The sequence below is a fragment of the Echiichthys vipera genome (genome assembly GCF_963691815.1).
Source record: "Echiichthys vipera genome assembly, chromosome: 20".
Classification (NCBI taxonomy): Eukaryota; Metazoa; Chordata; class Actinopteri; order Perciformes; family Trachinidae; genus Echiichthys; species Echiichthys vipera.
Genome location: NC_139845.1, coordinates 14955596 through 14975061, shown reverse-complemented (window position 1 = coordinate 14975061; position 19466 = coordinate 14955596). Strand labels below are relative to the sequence as shown.

Here is a 19466-nt window from a genome sequence, read left to right as displayed (position 1 = left end):
AAATCAGCATGTTTTTTCCAGATTCCTTGAACGCAAGGCGCACCTCTTTCGCCTGAAATAAATCTTTACGACATAACTGTGGGTTCAAACTGAACATGATTCACTACTTCTAATTTTGACTTGATTGACATGATGAATACCTGCAGCCCTTGCTCACTTTTAGTCATCGATGGAAACAGCCTTTCATGACAGCACTATCTCATGGTTTGTAGCTGGAGGAGATTATTTGGGGGAGTTGTGACGTAACCTGGAGCTAAGCAGAGATAAAAACAGCCGATCTCTGTATGAGGAACACACACAGGGAGAGAGAAAGAGGGGGGGGGGGGGGGTTGTGATGGTATGCCTGCAACTGTGCTGATCGTTATAGATTATCTGATGGGAGAACAAACTAGATTGAAAGAACCTGCGCAGCCAGGTCTTAGCTCAGTTTGATTTTTGATTTCCCCTCAGAGAAAAGTCGGGGGGAAATTGCCATCCAGAGTGACTTGGAACCAAATTAGAACGGTTTGGACACGCACATGAAGAAGAAGAGGGATTATCCAGACCAGGAGACACGTGAAGCTGGCAGTCCTCGTGCGTAAATGGGAAGAGTTGCATTGGACTGAATCGAGAGGAAGAGGAAGAGGGAGAGGGGGGGAGAGAGAGAGAGAGAGAGAGAGAGAGAGAGAGAGAGAGAGAGAGAGAGAGAGAGAGAGAGAGAGAGAGAGAGAGAGAGAGAGAGAGAGAGAGAGAGAGAGAGAGAGAGAGAGAGAGAGAGAGAGAGAGAGAGAGAGAGAGATAGAACTTGGTGTGCAGTGTTTGCCTCTGCCTCCCCAGCAGTGGGAGAGGTGCGCGTAACATGCAGCGGAGAGCGGTGATCATCATCTGCGCGCCGCATCGTCGTGGACCGCCGTGCGCACTCGAAGACGGGACGCAACGCGGGGCGCAGCCCGCTCTCTCTGCCGAACCCGCGGTGAGTGAGACGCCAAGCGACAGACTCGTGGAGAAAAAAAGCCGAGGGGACAGGCGGTGTGAGGAAACATGTCAGCCCTCCAGACGGTGATCTGGGGTTAATCGCCGTCCTTGTTTGGAGCCACTCTTGACGCACCAGTGGCGAATCAAGAGCGCATATTTTTTTGTTGCCATACGGGACCCTCTCTATCATATCTAAAACGGACTATCAAGTGAGGATTTTTTTTCCTTTTTTTGCATGAAAGGATTGAATGCTGAGAACATGAGTCAGCGCGTGTCTGTGAGCTAAAGGTGGAGTTTGTCTCTCCCCGCTGCACGGCTGTCTCGGTCCGCCACAAACCTTCCTACGCCAGGATGCAGCTGCTCAGAGTAGCGTGGGCACTGACCGGAGCGGCGTTCTGCTGCTTTCTCCTTCTCCTCATTCACTCCAACCTGCTCAAAGAAGGTAAACCATTCCGAACTCCGTCACATTTACATGCCACTTTTATACTGTTTTAATGCGCCATCGCCTTCTATGTAGTTCATATGAAGTTTTTACGCGACAATACGGAGTGTGTCCATGGTCTTCGGCGCGATCATAATCAAATATCGACCTTTCCTTTTTATTTTAAATAAAAAAAAATCCAATCTCAACAGCACTAAAGCAGACTCATTTGCATGATGCACAGATGTGATCTCGCTCCCTCGCGTTTCCTTATCAACAAGTCATTCTCCAGAGCATGATCGATTGATCCATTCTGATCAATCGGAGAAATAAGTGCAAGCTGTGCCATCTACCAAAAGAAATGGTAGTAATAATAGTGTTAAAACAAGCAGCTCCCAGTTTGAATAGAAACGTTATGTTTTTTTTTGTTTGAATACGTTTTCAATAGATGGCACTAGAGTCTAGCTTTAGGGTAACATTGAGGTCAAGCGGTTCTGATGTCGTTCCATTTACCTTCTATTGTGTTTTCTGGCCAATTTATGTTCAAGCAGGGATACTTTCAATCCCCAATCATCATTCGCACACATCATCACAGGCTCAACGCTTTAATACACTGTGTGTCATACAGTAGCAGTCATGCTGTATGGATATGGCACAGCCCGACTGACATGGACTGCCTTGTGACAAATGGTTCAGCTTTTTTTCTGGGGGGTGATTAATCAAGTTTCTTTTGCATACATTTAGCTGAATGAATGAAATGTTCTTTAAATGACTGTGGGGGGCAACAGAAACCAAATCCAACCTGATGTTTGTGTCTAATAAATCAATAATTCCTCCTAGAATTTAACATAATGAACACACAACATACATGTCCAATGGAAGAGCTTCACACAGATGTTGAGTACACATAACTGCTCAAATTTCTGATGGAACTCATATGGCGTAATCCAGGGAATAACTGTTCTGAACCTGGCATTAAAAAAGCACTTAATATTCCCTTTTGTACATATATACCCCTTGGGCGATTAGTGTCTGTTTGGCACTTAAGAACTGTCACAAGTTTCCTCTGTGCCGGGGTTTTTGAGAGTGGCTTGGAATGGCCTGCCATCCCTTTCCCTGCCTCCAGCCCTGGGCAAATATTCAGGTCAAGCAGTGACAAACTCTCTCTCTCCCCGCCGTGGTGAGTCCATGGTGGGGTAGGAGAATGTCCAGCCTTACAGAAGGGGGGGGCAGGAAAAAACTTGTCTGTCAGCCAAAATGGGAGAAAAGGGAGGAGTGGAGGATTTTTTTGTACTGGCACATATCCCCAATCCTTTCCTTCCAGAGGTTTAATTTACTGTGGCAGACTATAACCTTTTTTCCACAGAGGTCAGAAAGAGGATTGTGTGGCCACCTAACAATATGAAAAGTGCTGTTCGTGGCCTGTGTCGATGCGAGGTACTCATTAGATTCAGGCCATCAGCATTGTTTAGCTTGTTACAGGCAAGGCAATATTTTTGACCTTCACCGGCCGAGATGTTTGTCTGTATCATGTTGTGCTTTTTACGCAGAGGTGGGTTTTTTTTTTTTCTCTTTCCCCTAAGCCTGCATTTTCTTCGCTTTCGAACTTGCCTTTAACTTTTGGGGGGGGGGGGGGGGATTTACAATTTGTGGCGAGAATTTACAATTGAAGTTTATTATAGTTTATAAGGTCCCCATTGAAATCTACTAGAGAAAGAGGCACACAAAGGAAGGGTGAGAATATGCTCACATTAAAGGCTACAAGAATGGCCAAGGTCAAAGCCAGCTGTGAGGGCTAATAATACAAACTGATAAAAAGTGGATTCAAAGGACTGCATTAGTGACAACCTTTTGGGGGATGATGGTAATGAAATGCATGCACAAGGGGCCTTAGACAGAGAGACCCATTTAATCTCCTTTCATATGTTCCTTCATAAGAGCATCAGGGTTGTGCAACACAAGCCGCTCCAATGGGAATCACAAGTACAGAACAAAAGGAAGAGACATCATGTGCTTTATTAGTCTATTTTCTATCATGCCACAGATTGGTCATCTGTATCTGCGTTTTGTTGATGTGTGTATTATTCCTGGTGGTGCAGGTGCGGTTGATGTGTTATCTGAATAAAACACTCATATTGCGTTATCAGTAAAGGTGGGAGGGCTAGCTAGCAAAAGATCCAGGATGGTGCTTTTTGGCAATGGGAATGTTCCATGGGAAATAAAGTGTCACCCCCTCTGCCAAACCCGTTAGATTGCCAAAGACGTCAGCAAATGTATTTTTGGGGAGTCATGCACGTCATTGTGTCAACCCTCTTGCATAATGTCACACCATATCCATGCGTTGAAAAATGAGGATGTGGGGAGGGGCGGATTGGGAATGGAAACGTGTTAAAACATTATGCATAGGGAATGTGAATGAACTTTGCGCAATCAATTTCTCACACTGTCCACTTCAATAATTCAGGCAATGGAGCAAATCCCATTTTGCTCTTCATTGGCCGAGATATTTGTCAGATCGCAATAAAGAGACTGACATGTTCGTAGAATAGTTTCTTCGAACTTTCTGGGTAATCCAGGGGAATCTGTTAGAACACAGGCTGAGGCAAGAGAATGAGTTTAGTTTTAAAAAATTAGATGACTATAATGTTGAAATATAAAAATATGAAATATTTAGTCACGCTATTAAGAGCAGCTTTTTGAAAACCTCAGTGGAATTTAGTTGCATGAAAATCAGCATTAGGCATGATTCATTGTCAAAATATTAGAACATTTTCCTGTCAATGAAAAACATTGTTGTAGAAAATCCTCTCATTAAGTGCTGTAAATCATATGATTTTAGTTTTTAGGGCCCTTGGCTGTAGAAGAGATAAATGGAATCATTTTTGAATGATTGATCTTTATCTGCTTCTTGATGAACGTGGCACCGTGGCTAAAGCAGTTATCTTTGTTTAAGATTGAATGATAAGCTATTATCAATGAACATCTTGTTCAACGAATTCAATTTGAGTGCTTTGGCTTTTTGAAAAAACAATCGTTATAAGTATTTGGGAAAAAAAGGCTTAATAATACAGAGGAGACAATTATTTCAAATAAACCAGCACTTTTACACGTGTGTGTGTGTGTGTTATAAAGAGAATCTCTGGTTAATCCCTCCGTTAAACTCCTTTGTAACTCCCTTTGCCAGTAAAATCCATTGCTGTTTCATACTGGAAGTAGAGGCATATATGCCTAAAACTGCTCTGTGGCAACTTCAATTGGAGTACTGTCGCGTATTTTCTTTTTATTCATTCATAAAGCCTTGTGTCTGCACACCCAAGTGGCTTCTTAACATCCTCTACCAACCCCTAAACAGGCCACTAGTCTGCCTAATGACTGCAGTTATTGATCCTCAGGTAAACCACAGGGTGAGCCATAATGGGCCAAAGTGACAGAGATATGTGTATTCATACACTGTGCCAGGCAGCCAAAATCCGTTTTCATTTACCACAGACAGAAGCACGTGTCAGGGGATCCTCTTTAGAAAAGAGGGAGATGGATTAGAATGGCATTCGGTGGCATGACAGCTTTGCTCGGGGCAGCCTCAGGCAGATTTGGGTCAAGCAGTGGCAAACGCTTGGTGTCATGCACGTACGTGGCCCATGGAGAAAAGGGAAGCCCCGTCACATCTTTCAACACAAGTTTAAAAAAGGAAGGCGCCGCAAGTCTGCCCTCCCAAGTAGCTTCTGTCTGTCACTATTTCTTGGTTAGCCCAAGCTTCTTTTCCTAAAAAAAACAGAGAGAGAAACAAAAATAAAATTCCATAGCCTACAGGGTGGTTTCCTAAAAAATGTATTGTAATACATTTATTACATAGTGTTGAAAAACCTAACATAATCCAAGTATCACAATATTAAAGTAACATAAAGTGTGAGACAACAGAACAATTAAAAAAACTAAAGAAAAGGGGAAACCAAGACTTTTAGACTTATAAATGTGTCCTCTTCTCAGTGTATTTTTAATAAAAAACGTACTTTTCCTGAAGCAAATATACGGCCGCCTATAGATTTACAACTAAAGTACACGAAACATGCCCACACTGGTTTCACTCGAGACCAGAGGGATGTGTGAGACATAGTCAAGTGTTGCAATGTGTGTATGTGCATGGTAGTGTTGAGTTGCCTCTCAGCAAGGAGCTTTTATCGTGAAAGGTAAGAATGGAAGGGATACAGCTCTAATGTGCTGCCATTGACAGTTTGGTAGTGAATAAAGAGTTTGTCGTCTTGGTTCAGCCTTGGAACCCAGCGGTTGTCGGTCTGATGACATTTCAGCGTCTGGGGGCAACAGCTTATATTTCATGATACCCGGGCCAAGACTTCCTCTAGAGAGAATGAGGTTGACAGACAAATTCAACAGATATTTGCTTTTAAACATAGATAAATTAATACAAAAAGCAGTTAAAAAGTTAAAACATTCCATCCAATCATCACATTCCAAGATTGCGTTTCTACTAATGCGTTCCGCCTCTTTTACTCTCTACACAGACTGTTAACCTGTATGAAACCAAAGCATGCTCAAGTACATACTACTCAGACTACAAATGGAAACTGAAAGCTTCAGGTACTAAAAGCTTGTCTTGTTGCAGATATCTGTGTATAGCGATTAATATAGTGTTCTTTATTTTAAGATGTATTTTAAAACTTTTACTAAATTTAACAGTAATCTGATGTCTTTTTCTATTACTTTAACAGACTGTATCCTAATTTTATAATGCCATTCTATGTATTTCATTACTCCCCAAGCCTGATTGTCTACTCTGAAAGAACGCGGTCAGCTGTCAAGTGCCGACCTTCCAGATATGACCTCATTACCTGCCAATGACCAGTAGATTCATCAGGCCTTGCAGGAATGGGACTAATTCCAAAACTGCTAATTCATAGCATGGTTTCTGCACTTGTGTTGCCAAAAAACAGTGTATGGTTATGTAAGGACTCCTCCACAACTGTTGTTTATTCTGACAGTTGTTTGTATTTTCCTCTTTACGCTACGCTATGTTGTTTTCCTGTTTTTTTTTTTTTTGTTGTTGTTTTTTTTGTCTGATTGCAAAGATTTCAGTCCAACTATCTGATTTCATTGTGCCATCTGTGAATGTTTCATTTTCTTCTGCCGGAATATAAAATGTGTTTGTGCTACAGAAGAATGCTGAGTACACTTCAGGCACAGTCGTTAAAAAAGGCGTATTTTGTTTGCCAAGCATCACCTGCATCTAAAATATGTGGATTGTTTAATTACAGACAAGGCCTGAGCGAGCTGCAGTTTGCGCGCTGACTTGAATATGACTTATACAGATGAAGTCATTAAATATTTCTTCCTTTTTAAGCATCTTTTATCTGCAGAAAGGAGGGATTTCAGAGAATTTAGCCCCGAAGAAGCATCTTAAGGCTCATGGGACATAAAGATGAAATGTATTTATTTAATGCCGCAGTAATACTCCTTTAGCATACAGGAGCAATGCCACAATCAACTTTTTTAATTTGGCAAATCCTCAGTGGTGTTGAATCCCTCACAGCAATGGTACACTGAGGTAAGCAGAGCATTCCTCCGCATGTAATCTGCTGTAAACTGATTTAATTTGAGCACAATTTATCTTTAATGGTCAGTATCAGCTGTAATCCATAAGGGTAATGCACATTAATCAATTGCTTAATTGATTCATTACTTAAAGGGTTTGTTAATTAATTCACTTCGATGAATCAATCACAGTCGCAGCAGCAACCTGTGGTGGTTTTTCAAGCTAATCTAAGCCTCGTCTGCACGACCCCCTCGAGTCCTGCATCCAGGGGCACTTTTCATGTGTGTGTGTGTGTGTGTGTGTGTGTGTGTGTGTGTGTGTGTGTGTGTGTGTGTGTGTGTGTGTGTGTGTGTGTGTGTGTGTGTGTGTGTGAAACCTCCAATATTAACTCATTGCACTGTTTTCACAGTTCCTATTGATTGTGGGGCCAGTAAAAAGTGTGCACTTTTGCACCCAGTTTTCCTAAAGTCCTATTGATTCCATTTTGGCAGTGCTGTGGGACAATAAAAAAGGCAGACTTTAATGAAAAGCTGGCCGTGAGGATCCTCTCTAGTTTCCAGTTTTTTTTACTGCAGAGACTCATTGGCCTCTGGAAATAGTGATGTCAGAAAGACATCGACCTAACACACTTCATTCCTGCCCTTCCACCCGTGAAGTGCCGTCTTAAAACTCCCCGAGGCCCTACCAATCCAAGCTTGAAGACATAGAATTGAGCTACTCTGTAAAACCTTGAATCAGCAAGGACATGCGATGCTACGTCTCACATCCTCGGGTGCATTAACGTAATACAGATGCTGCTGATAAAATGAGTAACACATGCAGTAAATTGTGGCACGGATCAGCAAACTGGCGCAGATTGCTAGATTGTGCTCTTCCTGGATGTAAGATGTGGGGGAACTGCATTAAGGATCGAGGGGATTTGAATAACTGCAGCTGTATCTTTAATTAAAACTTCATGCCGTAGCCAGGGAATGTGTTCTGGTCACTGCGATAGAGCTCGGCTCCATAAATTAGTCATGTGAGTGTGTGTGCATGCACATATACGAGATTGAACGGAGGAGGAGAGTTTGGCAGATGACAGACACAGGCGCGCACACACACACACACACACACACACACACACTCTGAGCGGTAGGACAAAAGAAAGGAGGGCCAGTGGTTGGAGAGGTTAGAGACTAGCGAGGCCATTTGTCTATCGGCTTGTCAGCTAGTGGGAGAAAGATCCTCTCTGATCAGCGTTTTTTTCCTCTGAGGGGCGGATTCCTCTGGGCTCATTCTTGCAATACTGGCAACATGTCCATCACGACCATTTCTCAAAGAGATCGTCCCTCCCCTTGGATGATCTAACCCTTAGCTTATTGTGTATTCATCAAGATCAAAGAGTGCTGATTTAAGGGAACCCAGCCTCTGTCCATTCGATTCATAAACTCTCCAGACTATCGATTCTGCGGCCCAACGGGCTGCTCGAGTGTGATGCGTCCGCACACTCTTGAGGAAATGAAGGGTGAGAAGTGTGCTTACCCTTCTGTGGTTTCAATTTGTGGTTTCCTGCTGCGTCAAAGGTGCGCCAAAGGCCGATGAGGTCATCGCTCCGTTCGATCAATCGCCTCGTCTCTGTTCATCAGGCTGATCAATAGCTACTTAAGAAGTCTGATCTTCTTTGTGCGTGAGATCACAGTCATCTGAATGGATTTTAGAAACAAGGTTTTCCTCTCTTCACAAAAGCTCAGCCCCGGAGGCCGTTGTGACACAAATGTGGTGTCTGTGATAACAGGCTTGGTCATGCTTTATGGATCCAGTGCGTTCGGAGCATTTTTCTATTTCCATCTGACAGAAATGCAGGTTTAATCTTACATTAGTTTGGCTATAGTGTATTAGCTTTTTGTGTCAAAGGGGCAGAATATTACCGATGCTATGCTGCTCCACCGAAACAAATTGTATGTTACTCTTTAAAAAACTAATGGAGGCTTTATCGATTCGAACAAGGCCAGCCACTTGCTTTGTCTCGGCTGTCAGATTGTGTCTAAAGCAATTTTATAAAGATCATTATTTTCTTTCTCGGGATGTCTTGCAGCTAAACAAGATCCTCCTTTGTCCGTTCCTGCCTTTTGTACCGCTTACGGCGGCAGCTCTTATGGCCCAATTGAAAATGAATTAGAATAGAATGACACATAATGAAAATCACTAAAAAACATTGGCACGTCACATCCCCTTAGCTTGTTGCACCCATGAATAGATTGCTTGTGGAGTTCAAATTCCTATTCTCGATCTAACGCAGTAAGAGAAAATGTGTTTAGCCCACTGTAAAGGACAAGCCATAACATTATGGGTCATAACGAGCGGTGCAACTCATTTATCTTTTAATGCCATTATAGCGTGCAGGGGGGGAGAGGTGCTGACATGGGTGTTAGTCATGCAACAAAGCGAGATAACTCAACACGTTTGCTGCACTTATGGTGATCATCATGGATATAATTGAGGTAGCTGGCGAGCATCACAGTGTCAAGTCGTAATCCAACAGATCGCTTGAATAACATTATTCAAATGATTGCATGTTTTGGAACACCGCTTTGTCTTGTGAAGTTGGGAGGTAGTTTGAATGCAGAATCTCTGACGCATGAAATACAGAACCGGGATCTGCTATCACTCCAGAATTGATTGATGGGTCTTGTAGAACACACACTCAAATATGAACTATGAGGGGAACTACGCCCATTTTTCAAATGCTTTTATGTTTTTTCTATCATCTAAAACAGTCCAAACATGAACATCTCTCTAATCCATGAACTAGAGTGCTAAAACTCAAATTTGGTGGATAAAATGAGTTCCCAACTGGCAAAAATTATCTAAACACACTAACATCTCATATTACACAGAAAGATGGCCTACGAAGGTAAATGTTCAGCTTAATTCAATTCAGTTCAGTTTACTTCAATTCAATTTAATTCAGTTTTATTAATAGTTCTATAACATAACAAGAGACCCAACAATTCCAAATTTGGGGTTTAATGGTAATACACTTCAAATAAATTCACATAATGCGTATCATTTTTTTTCGCTCACATGTAATTTATAACATAAGTTGCTGTCTAATTAGGTATAAAAAATATTCATTAGCTTTTAACCTGATAATATGTCAGGTAAAACAGTATTTTAGTGGTCTTAGGGAATGCTGTGGTGCAGCAACACGTCTGGGACAAATTCACTAAAATAAAGCTTCAGACTGGAAATGCAAATTGGAAACAGCTATCAATGTGTTGTTTAAACATTCTTAGCAAACACATCTTCTTTTTAGCACCCATTTTGTTTACACATTACGACTTAAAACTCATGAACACACAGAAGTCTTAACCGGGAGCATCAGGGGGAATGTTCTGAGTTTATAGGGGCATTTTCTGTTTTCACAACTGAGAACACTACAATAAAATAAAGCTTGTTTGGGTATTTAAAAATTTGAAATTTGATTTACAGTAGTGGCCATAAACAAAAACACAACATACAAGAGGACATAAGGAAAACCAAAAAAAGAACATATTTAAAAAAAGAAAAAAGAAAAATCAGTTTGTTTAAAGAGTTAGACTATACGAGTGATAGCCATGTGAAAGTGCTGGTTGAGTTAAGTTAAGCGCATTTATTGCACTTGGAACAAACGAAAACTTAAACGTATTGCTTTTTACTCAGGGGCACCTGTATCTCCGCCAAGAAAGGAGAAGAACTAATTCCTCCAGACTCTATACATGATGGCAGCACAAGTTTTAGACTTACATCTCTGGTTTGTGGCTTTGAGAGAGAGGAGCTCATGTTCCCAAATATTGACCGAACTTTCCTAGGCCATGGAAATGACATATTGGAATTCTTAATCTAGGTTGTGGTTTGGAGCGGGCAGATGGTGATTCTGCTTTTTCATAATCATTACGGTCCATTCCACATGGGGGAGGGGAACTTCATTATTGTACCTGCAGGGACTGTTAAAACCAAACTCATGAATACAGAAAGCTTTCTGTAGCAGTGTGTTGCTACATTGGTGCCGCTAGGGAATTTTTAAAGCCACATTCTTCACTTAAAAGTAATATATATAGTATGCACAATAATTTACAAGTTATGCCAGATTCAGTGCTGTGGGTGCTACAGCAGCTATCTGTTTGAGTTCAGACAGAAGTATGTATAAGGGTGCAGGTGGGTCGCTGCTTTTTCAAACCCAGTGTTTCATCACCTGAGAAGTAATGTGCATTTTTCTATTTGGTATGTATTGATGTGCATTGACGAGATCTGACTCTGCAACACATTGTTTCCCTTTCATAACAGTGACTTAGCTAGCCCCGTCTGTTCTCACAGTATACCCGTTATTCATATTTCAGAGGGTATTATCACCAAGAAATTCACAGTAAGGGCATGAATCAGACGTAGCCTAGATAGCATTTCACCGCACAGCGTGAAACACAAAAAAGGGTGGGAAAAAAAAATCACATTTTAATAATGATATGTATTCAACAAATGAAATATGCCAGGCTTGCACATTTGCCTTGCTGAACAGACAATAAATTATACCTTGTGCACCACCACATAAGCCCAAGGATAATACCACATCCAATAAGTTGAAAGGAAATGGGGCTTGTGGGATGCAGGAAACAGAATGTCCTTGCTTAAATCAAACAGCAGAAGAAGGAAACATTGACATGTCGGTCCTGTTGGTGCGATTTACCTCTTGCGTGTGCCTCGGAGCACATCTGTACGATGAGGTCGGCATGTAAACACGCAGCCTCGCTCTTTGTGCAGATAAACGTTGTGGCCCCCAAACGCCTGTGTGCGTTAACATGCAGAGGTGTGGCGACAAATACAAATCAGGTCATATGCATAGTACACACACACACACACACACACACACACACACACACACACACACACACACACACACACACACACACACACACACACACACACACACAGGAGCTTGACACACTGTATGCACTATCTCGTGTTTGCTTTAGTACATTGCAAAGCAAATTCATAGCTCCAAGTCTAATTTATCAAACAGATTGTATGAGTATGTGGCGGGATAAGTGTGTGTGTGAAGTTTTATCATGCATTCTGAACACACACTACCCTTCAAGATAGTGAATAAATGCTGCAAGCAAGTGTAGATGGGCACACACAGGCACTGAGGCAGCCGGGTATACATACATATGCATACATGGCAAAGGGTCACTTGCGCAAGCAAATTTACACACACACACATGAAGAGTGAGGCAGGTTCTTATGGGACTCTAGAAAGGATGAAATATTGCTGCAGAGCCCACACACATACACACAGACCCCTTTTAAAACACACACACACACACACACACACACACACACACACACACACACACACACACACACACACACACACACACACACACACACACACACACACACACACACACACACACACACACACACACACACACACACCAAGGGTTTACTGAAGCAATTTTGTCACAGATGGAGATGTGTGTGAACCATGGACTGTATATAAGAGGCGGACGTAGTTACTGTGACATCATCCATTGGTTTGTGGACTGAACCGGGAGATTGGCATTTTGGCCATTGCCATCTTGTTTTTTGAAACCAGACAGGACCGTATTTGGCCAACAGGATGGAGCTGTGGACTAGCCTTTGCGGCTTCACGCTGCAACAAGCTGTTGTTTATACGGTGCTGCGCTAAGCTAAATGCAAAAGAGGAATATTGCCATTTTCCTACCCGACTGACCCAAGTCGTCTGGCGGACTTTTGCCCATTAGCCCAAGTCAGCTAATGTTAGCGTTGTTAGCAAGGTGCAACCGAATTCTGATCAAGACATGATGCAACCACAACGTTACAATTCCCTTCCTTTAATGAAGTGAAAATACACTGTGAGAGGGTCACAATCCTGAGACTATAATACGGACAAGACTCCAAAACAACTTCAAAGATATTTTAATCTACACAGCCTTGAAACTCTAAGACTTGAAACTATCAATGGAGGCCATAAACTCATTAGAAAAATGTTTACTGAGTTAATAAATCAAGTGACTTCTATACAAGTAGACAACTTTTTGCAAACAGTTGAGTCGTCCGCTGTAGGGCATTAGAAAGAATGCAGGTTTAAGGTACTTCCACATTGACTTCAATTTTCAGACCTGAAATCTACATCCATCCCTATTATACAGCCTATGGTGTGAACAAAAGAAGCATCTTTTACATGCCAGCAGCTTGATACTCCGACGTATAACATGTATGTACACACACACACACACACACACACACACACACACACACACACACACACACACACACACACACACACACACACACACACACACACACACACACACACACACACACACACACACACACACACACACACACACACACACACACACACACACACACACACACACAAAGGCAGAACTGACATCATGGAAGCAAGGCAGAAGTAAAACCAGTGACATCTCACCCTTAATAGTGTCTGATAAGTAAACAGAGCATAGCCACCCACCTGCCTTTTTGCCCAGGTGGAGCCACTTGAGCAAATTGCCTCCTTAATTGATGGACTTGAACTGGTTACTGTGTGTGTGTGTGTGCGTGCGTGTGTGAGTGTGTGTGTGTGTGTGCGTGCGTGTGTGTGTGTATGTATGTGTGTGTGTGTGTGTGTGTGTGTGTTTGTGTGTGTGTGTGTGTGTGTGTGTGTGTGTGTGTGAGGTTTCTGCCGATGCCTGTGGCTAGGGGAGCAGTAATAGTGTAAAGAAAAATCTGTCAGCTGGTAATGAAATAATTGGCACAAACGGTTACACATGCAGGCCCCCGTACACACACACACACACACACACACACACACACACACACACACACACACACACACACACACACACACACACACACAATTGCATTTTCTAATTTGCATAAATACACACATGTGCATGGATGCAGACTTCCCATAGATCTGCCCTCTCTTGTGCGCACTTATCCACAAACACACGCGCAGCTCCAACCATGAGTACAGATAACAGTCCAGTGAAGGGGCCTGATGCACCATTTCCTCTGGTTGTAGCTACAAATGAACTAACCCAGTGGCCAAATATGGACAGACTGTGACAGCAAATGAGGCAGAACAGAAGACGGGGGAAAAGATGAAAAGACACCCTGTGTATCTCTCTCTCTCTCTCTCTTCTTCCTCTGTATATATGCGGGTGTGAAAGAATAAGTAAGAGTACAATGATGACAGAGGAAGTGGCGAGAGAGAATGAAACAGACAGAGAGAGAGAGTCAAAGGTTGTTGCCTATGGGTTGCTTCCTGAAATCAATTATTTTTGGGGGGAAGGTTGCCATGGTAACCCAGGTCACGTCAGACAGGGATTGGGTGTGCTAATAACCTGTACAAGTGCTGAGAGAGAGAGGGGATATAATTTAAAAAATGAGTTTATTACTCATATTTCTATCATTTCCTTTCTGCAAAAGAAGTCAATATACTGGTTGCTAGGCGCTAAGAGTTAATCTGTACTTAAAATGCTTATTGCCGGCATTATTTTGAGAATGACATGTCAGAGGTCACACATTTTTTCTGCTTGTAGCAAACTTTGTGGCAAACCTTAGGCTGGAGCAGTTTACTTAACATTGATAATACTTCCTGTGTTTTATATTTAAACTGGGGTTGTTGCAATACTGCAATATAAGAAAACTCCATCCCAAGCAGAAGTCCTGCATTGAAAACTTCAGTAAAAGTAGCTAAGTATATAAGCAAGTATTTAAAGTCAAACTCATAATTCAGAAATACAGGTCCATATGATTGTTATACTACTACATATTATATTACTGGATTACTACTGCTGATGCATTCTTGTCCAAGTAGCATTTTCCTGTTGCAGTTGACTGAGGTGGAGCTGATTTGAACTATCTTATAATGTAAACAGTTGTGTAGTTTAACTTAAAACAATACACATTTTGTATGATCATCATATGTTTTGTCTGTCAAACGTTAATGTCTAAGGAAACTAAAGTTGTCACATAAATTTAGCTACAAGTATGAAAGTACAATACAGTACAGTATTTCTCTTTGATGTTATGGAGTAAATGGGAATAGATAAGATACTGATACCAGTGACATTATGGATCCTGCTTTTCAGTCTAATTATTTAATGGTTTCCTCATTAACTCCTAATCAATTTTCGTTGTGAAAAAAGGTAGGCCTAAACAGGTTTTTAGCATTAACACAACTGTTTTATTAGCTCTGAGTCTAAACACAGAGAAATTGTATATTCATATAAAATTTTTCTAAGCCTGCCTGTGTGGTGCTAATATTGTTATTACTTAGGCTATTTACCCTCTGTAACGTATTTGCTGCTCATTTGAAAAGCTGTGGCACATTTAGAAAATGTCCGCATATCGTTGGTGCTTCCGAACTTTACTCATCATGGTTTGGATGGTTTGTTACATAGAAAAACAACTGGAAGGGGATAGGATGAAACATCTGTCTATCAAACTCTTGGCGAATCCAGTAAGGAGAAAAGTGAAAACACATTTTCCATTAAGAAAAACATTTAGTGCTGTTCCTAGCCCTTCTTTCATGAAAAAATACTCTTCAGGCCAGACTGACGAACTGATGCATCTTTAGGAGCCACCATTGTTGTTTTGAACAAACACTAGCCCCGCACACACATCTAAACCCAGCATGGAGCTGCCAGTACAGTAATTACATTTTTTTTAATGTGTAGCTTCAACATGTATACTTTTATTTGCATCTTTTACAAATTCCCTAAGCAACCATTAAAATTCATCAGTTCCATTTTTTTAAGTGAAAGTTTCAGAATAAAAAAACATCAAATCCTAAAAAGAACTATTGATATTCTTTAACTGATAAATCCCAGTCAAACATAACATCCATTGTTCCTATATTCATTGTTATCTGGACTGTTGCATGTCCTGAGCTTTCATTAAGAGTAGAAAAAGATCCTTTTACACTGGGGTCAAAGGTCAAATACATTAATGATGCACTGCTCCTGGTTGTGCCTCATTATTTGAAAACCTACTCAGATAAAAATGCCGAGCTTAGTAATATACAAATTTGAATTTACCCGGAAATATAGATTTTTCAAACTTTGCTTATTCTTCTCTATGCCAATATATAAATATTTTTCTCAAAGAATTCTCCTTCAAGCTGGTCACATTTGACCGTGCATGAGGATGCAGTAGTTTTAGTCGAGAGCCGGTCGCATTTACTCAACGACCCCAAAATAGGTCCATAACGGTGGTACGCGATTACATGTGTCCCGTGGTGTAGACCTCTGTAACTGAGAGGAGCTAGAGGAGAGGACACTGTGTGTGTGTGTGTGTTTGTTCCTCCATGCTTCCTTGCATATATGTGTGCCTATATATAGTTGTGTCATTACAGACTACAGTAAATGTTTGCAATCCTATTTATTGTGTGCGCGTACGCGTGTGCTTAGAAGCCTGCAACACAACCAGTCAATAATTAGCACAGACAGCAGGGGGAAGACAATGAGAGAAAACAAGAGGGATAATAAGACAAAAAAATGAAAGAAAAAGAAAAAATAATAAGAGCAGCAAGTGTAGCTGAGTGTCCCACACACCCACCCTCCGGTTACCGTGGAAATCCAGATAAGGATGTTTCCACTCTTATTCTGCTAACAGGGCGCTACATTGACTCTGACAGAGCCTGAATACCAATTACACTGGCCTGGCACCTCCTCCACTGGAGATAGAGACAGAAATAGGGAGCAAGACAGAGCAACAGTTTGGGGGGGGGGCTGCAAAGAGGGACAGAGAGAGAGATGAATGCAAGCAAAGAGGGGGACAGAGTGGATATAGCTGATTATATAGGAGAATGACAAGTGGAAGTGGGGAGAGAGTGAAGGGACAGACGAAACGGGGCAGAATACGGGACTGTATGTTTCAACTGGCAGTGGCAGTAAACAACTGGCAGTTGAAGTGAGCATAACAGTGTATCTTCCACTCCCCGTCCTTTACTGTCCAGGACCATTTTCTATGACATTAAAGCGATGGCTGCCCAACGGCTGGTAATAATAGCGGAGGCCTGATGATAGCTCTTGTGTTGAAGCCAATGAATAATTTATCATTTATGCCGCACCGCAGTGAGCGCATAGTCTCTTTTAAAGCACACTGACTATCTGTGCTCCAGCTCTAGCCCCTGGCTTTATTACTAATGCACACACATGTGGACATACAACCGCAGACATATTTGTACCGGCGCACATATTCATAAATGGAGAACTTTCTTTGCTTTACATGCTCTGTCTTCTTTTTCCTGATCCTTTTGTTATTCAAAGTGCTGTAGCTAAAGTAAGCGGCGCTGTTTCCTCTGTAGGAGCAGAGTGTGTTGCCAAAAGCTTAGTGCGGGATGATAATTCAGGTTGTGATAAACTCAGGGGAAAAAAAGGAAAGGGAAGGCTGGACGTTGAAATGCTCAAGAAGAGCTGCAACGAAGGAAGCAGTGCACTCTTTAACTCCCAAAGCACTAACATTGTGTTACTACTTGCTGTGATATACAAAGCCTTCCTGTATCTCTCTCTCCTCTCTCGCCTCCTTCTCTTCATGGCAGCAGCAGTTTTTTTTTTCGTGACAGCACAAAGACTTTGTTTGCTTTGAAAAAGCAGCAATTCTGCAGAGCCATCAGCTCCTGCTCGTCCAGTTATTGTGAAATGAGGTGTGTAGGGGGCACATGCTCTGCTGCATTGGAAGTTATTGTCCACCTCCCCTCCATGGGACTTTGCTTTTACAATGAAATTATGTATTTTTCTGAACTGCAGAGGTTAATGTGCTGACTTCATGTCGACATGTGGGATTAAGCTAAGCAGTTCTGTTAAGCTAAATTATTTCACCATCACTCTGTACTCAAACTTAAGCCAATTAGAATAAATTTTAATTTTTAGAAAGCATCCTAATGTATTCAAATCCTAAAGGTAAGGGTTTATTTCTAGTAGGGCTAGAGTTAAGACCACTTTAATCTCTACAAAAACATTTTCATATGAATGCAACAGGACAAGATTTCAGTATCAGTTCTGGTTCTACATGTACAATTTCGCTTTTTAATAGGTGGGGCCCTTCTGTGTGGAGTTTGCATGTTCTCCCCGTGTTTGCACAGGTTTTCTCTGGATTCTCCGGCTTCCTCCCACAGTCCGAAGACATGCACGTGTTAGGTTAATTGATGACTCTAAATTGCCTGTAGGTGTGAGTGTGAATGGTTGTCTGTCTCTGTTCGTCTCTATGTGCCCTGTGATAGACTGGGGTCCTGTCCAGGGTGTACCCCGCCTCACGCTCGATGTCAGCTGGAATCGGATCCAGCCCCCGACGACCCAGATAGGGACAAGCGGTTGAAGATGAGATGAAATGAGATTAGCTTTTTAAATGTCTTATTTATTTGTATTCATGTGCAGATATCCGTTTATAGTGATTAACAGAAATATCGCCTAGACCTAAAACACCCAGGTACAAAAAGTATCAGCTGGGACTGTAAACGATGACTGATGCACAGAAGAGGAAGTCTTGGCCCGGTTATCCGTTGGCTACATCCCAAACCTAGAGTCTAAGGCCTAGTCCACATGAACATGGGTATTATTGAAACCAAACTTTTATGGCCCCCGATTAAAAAAATTCCCATTAACACCACCGGTGTGATAAAAAATATCTCTGTCTACATGAAACCGCAAAATCCGCCTCTGTCAGCTCTTCACGTCCAGAGCGCTCCACAAGTCTCTATGGATACAACTTACTGTTTACTGTCACACAGTGTGACGTCAAACAATGCCGACAAGACTCCTCCTCCAGTCCACACATGACTCCTGAAACCAAACCTTTCCAAAAAGTTCCCCCTGGACTCCCCCTGTTACAAAAAATCTCTGGTTTCAGGAGCCCACAACTGCGGTTATGTGTGGAGGAAATGCCAAACTGTGCAGAGATAAACATGGTTTCAAAAATACCCCCGTTCGTGTGGACAGCCCCTAAATCAGAGTAAGACCCGAGGTTTCGAGATCAAGACCACTTAACTGGGGTCTCACAATCTTAGTCTGAGCAGCTCTAAACTGCAACATGTCTAAAAAAAACAGGGCTGTGGCTGAGAAGCAAAACTGAGGGTTCTAAAAGTCCACAAACACTTGCCCTTTAAACTAAATGCTTTCAGTTAAATAAATAAACATGGCTTATACATCCATGATCTAAATTTAGGGGTGTCCCCGACTAAAAATTTTCAAAGTCGAATCGGATTCGTCACATCTTGCCTATAGTCGACTGATCGTCGTATCAGTTTGTTTTTTTTTCTCATGAAAAACCCTGTGATCCGGGGTGGCGAGCCAAGGACATGAAGCAGACAGCGGCGGGTGCACGTGAGTCCAGCGCTGCAGTCACGTGTGTCAGGCAGAGGGTTGCTGAGAGATGTGATTTCTGATTTCTGATAGTATTTGTTGTTATAACATCAATGTTGTTATAACATCAATGTGTTTTGTTTGTATCTGTCTTTGACAATAGCTGATGGTGTATTTAGAACTGTAGTTT

The 19466-nt window shown here is 41.9% G+C and overlaps 1 protein-coding gene across 1 annotated transcript in view; it reads left to right on the top strand.

Moving 5' to 3' along the window:
- Positions 1-1305: 1305 nt before the first annotated feature.
- Positions 1306-19466, top strand: part of tafa5a (TAFA chemokine like family member 5a) — a gene marked incomplete at its 5' end in the record, with an annotated part of 92117 nt that continues 73956 nt past the window's right edge. Inside the window, one exon of the mRNA XM_083934727.1 lies at positions 1306-1396. Within this exon, the coding sequence (XP_083790853.1) occupies positions 1306-1396 (91 nt within the window). The remainder of the gene's footprint in view (positions 1397-19466) is intronic.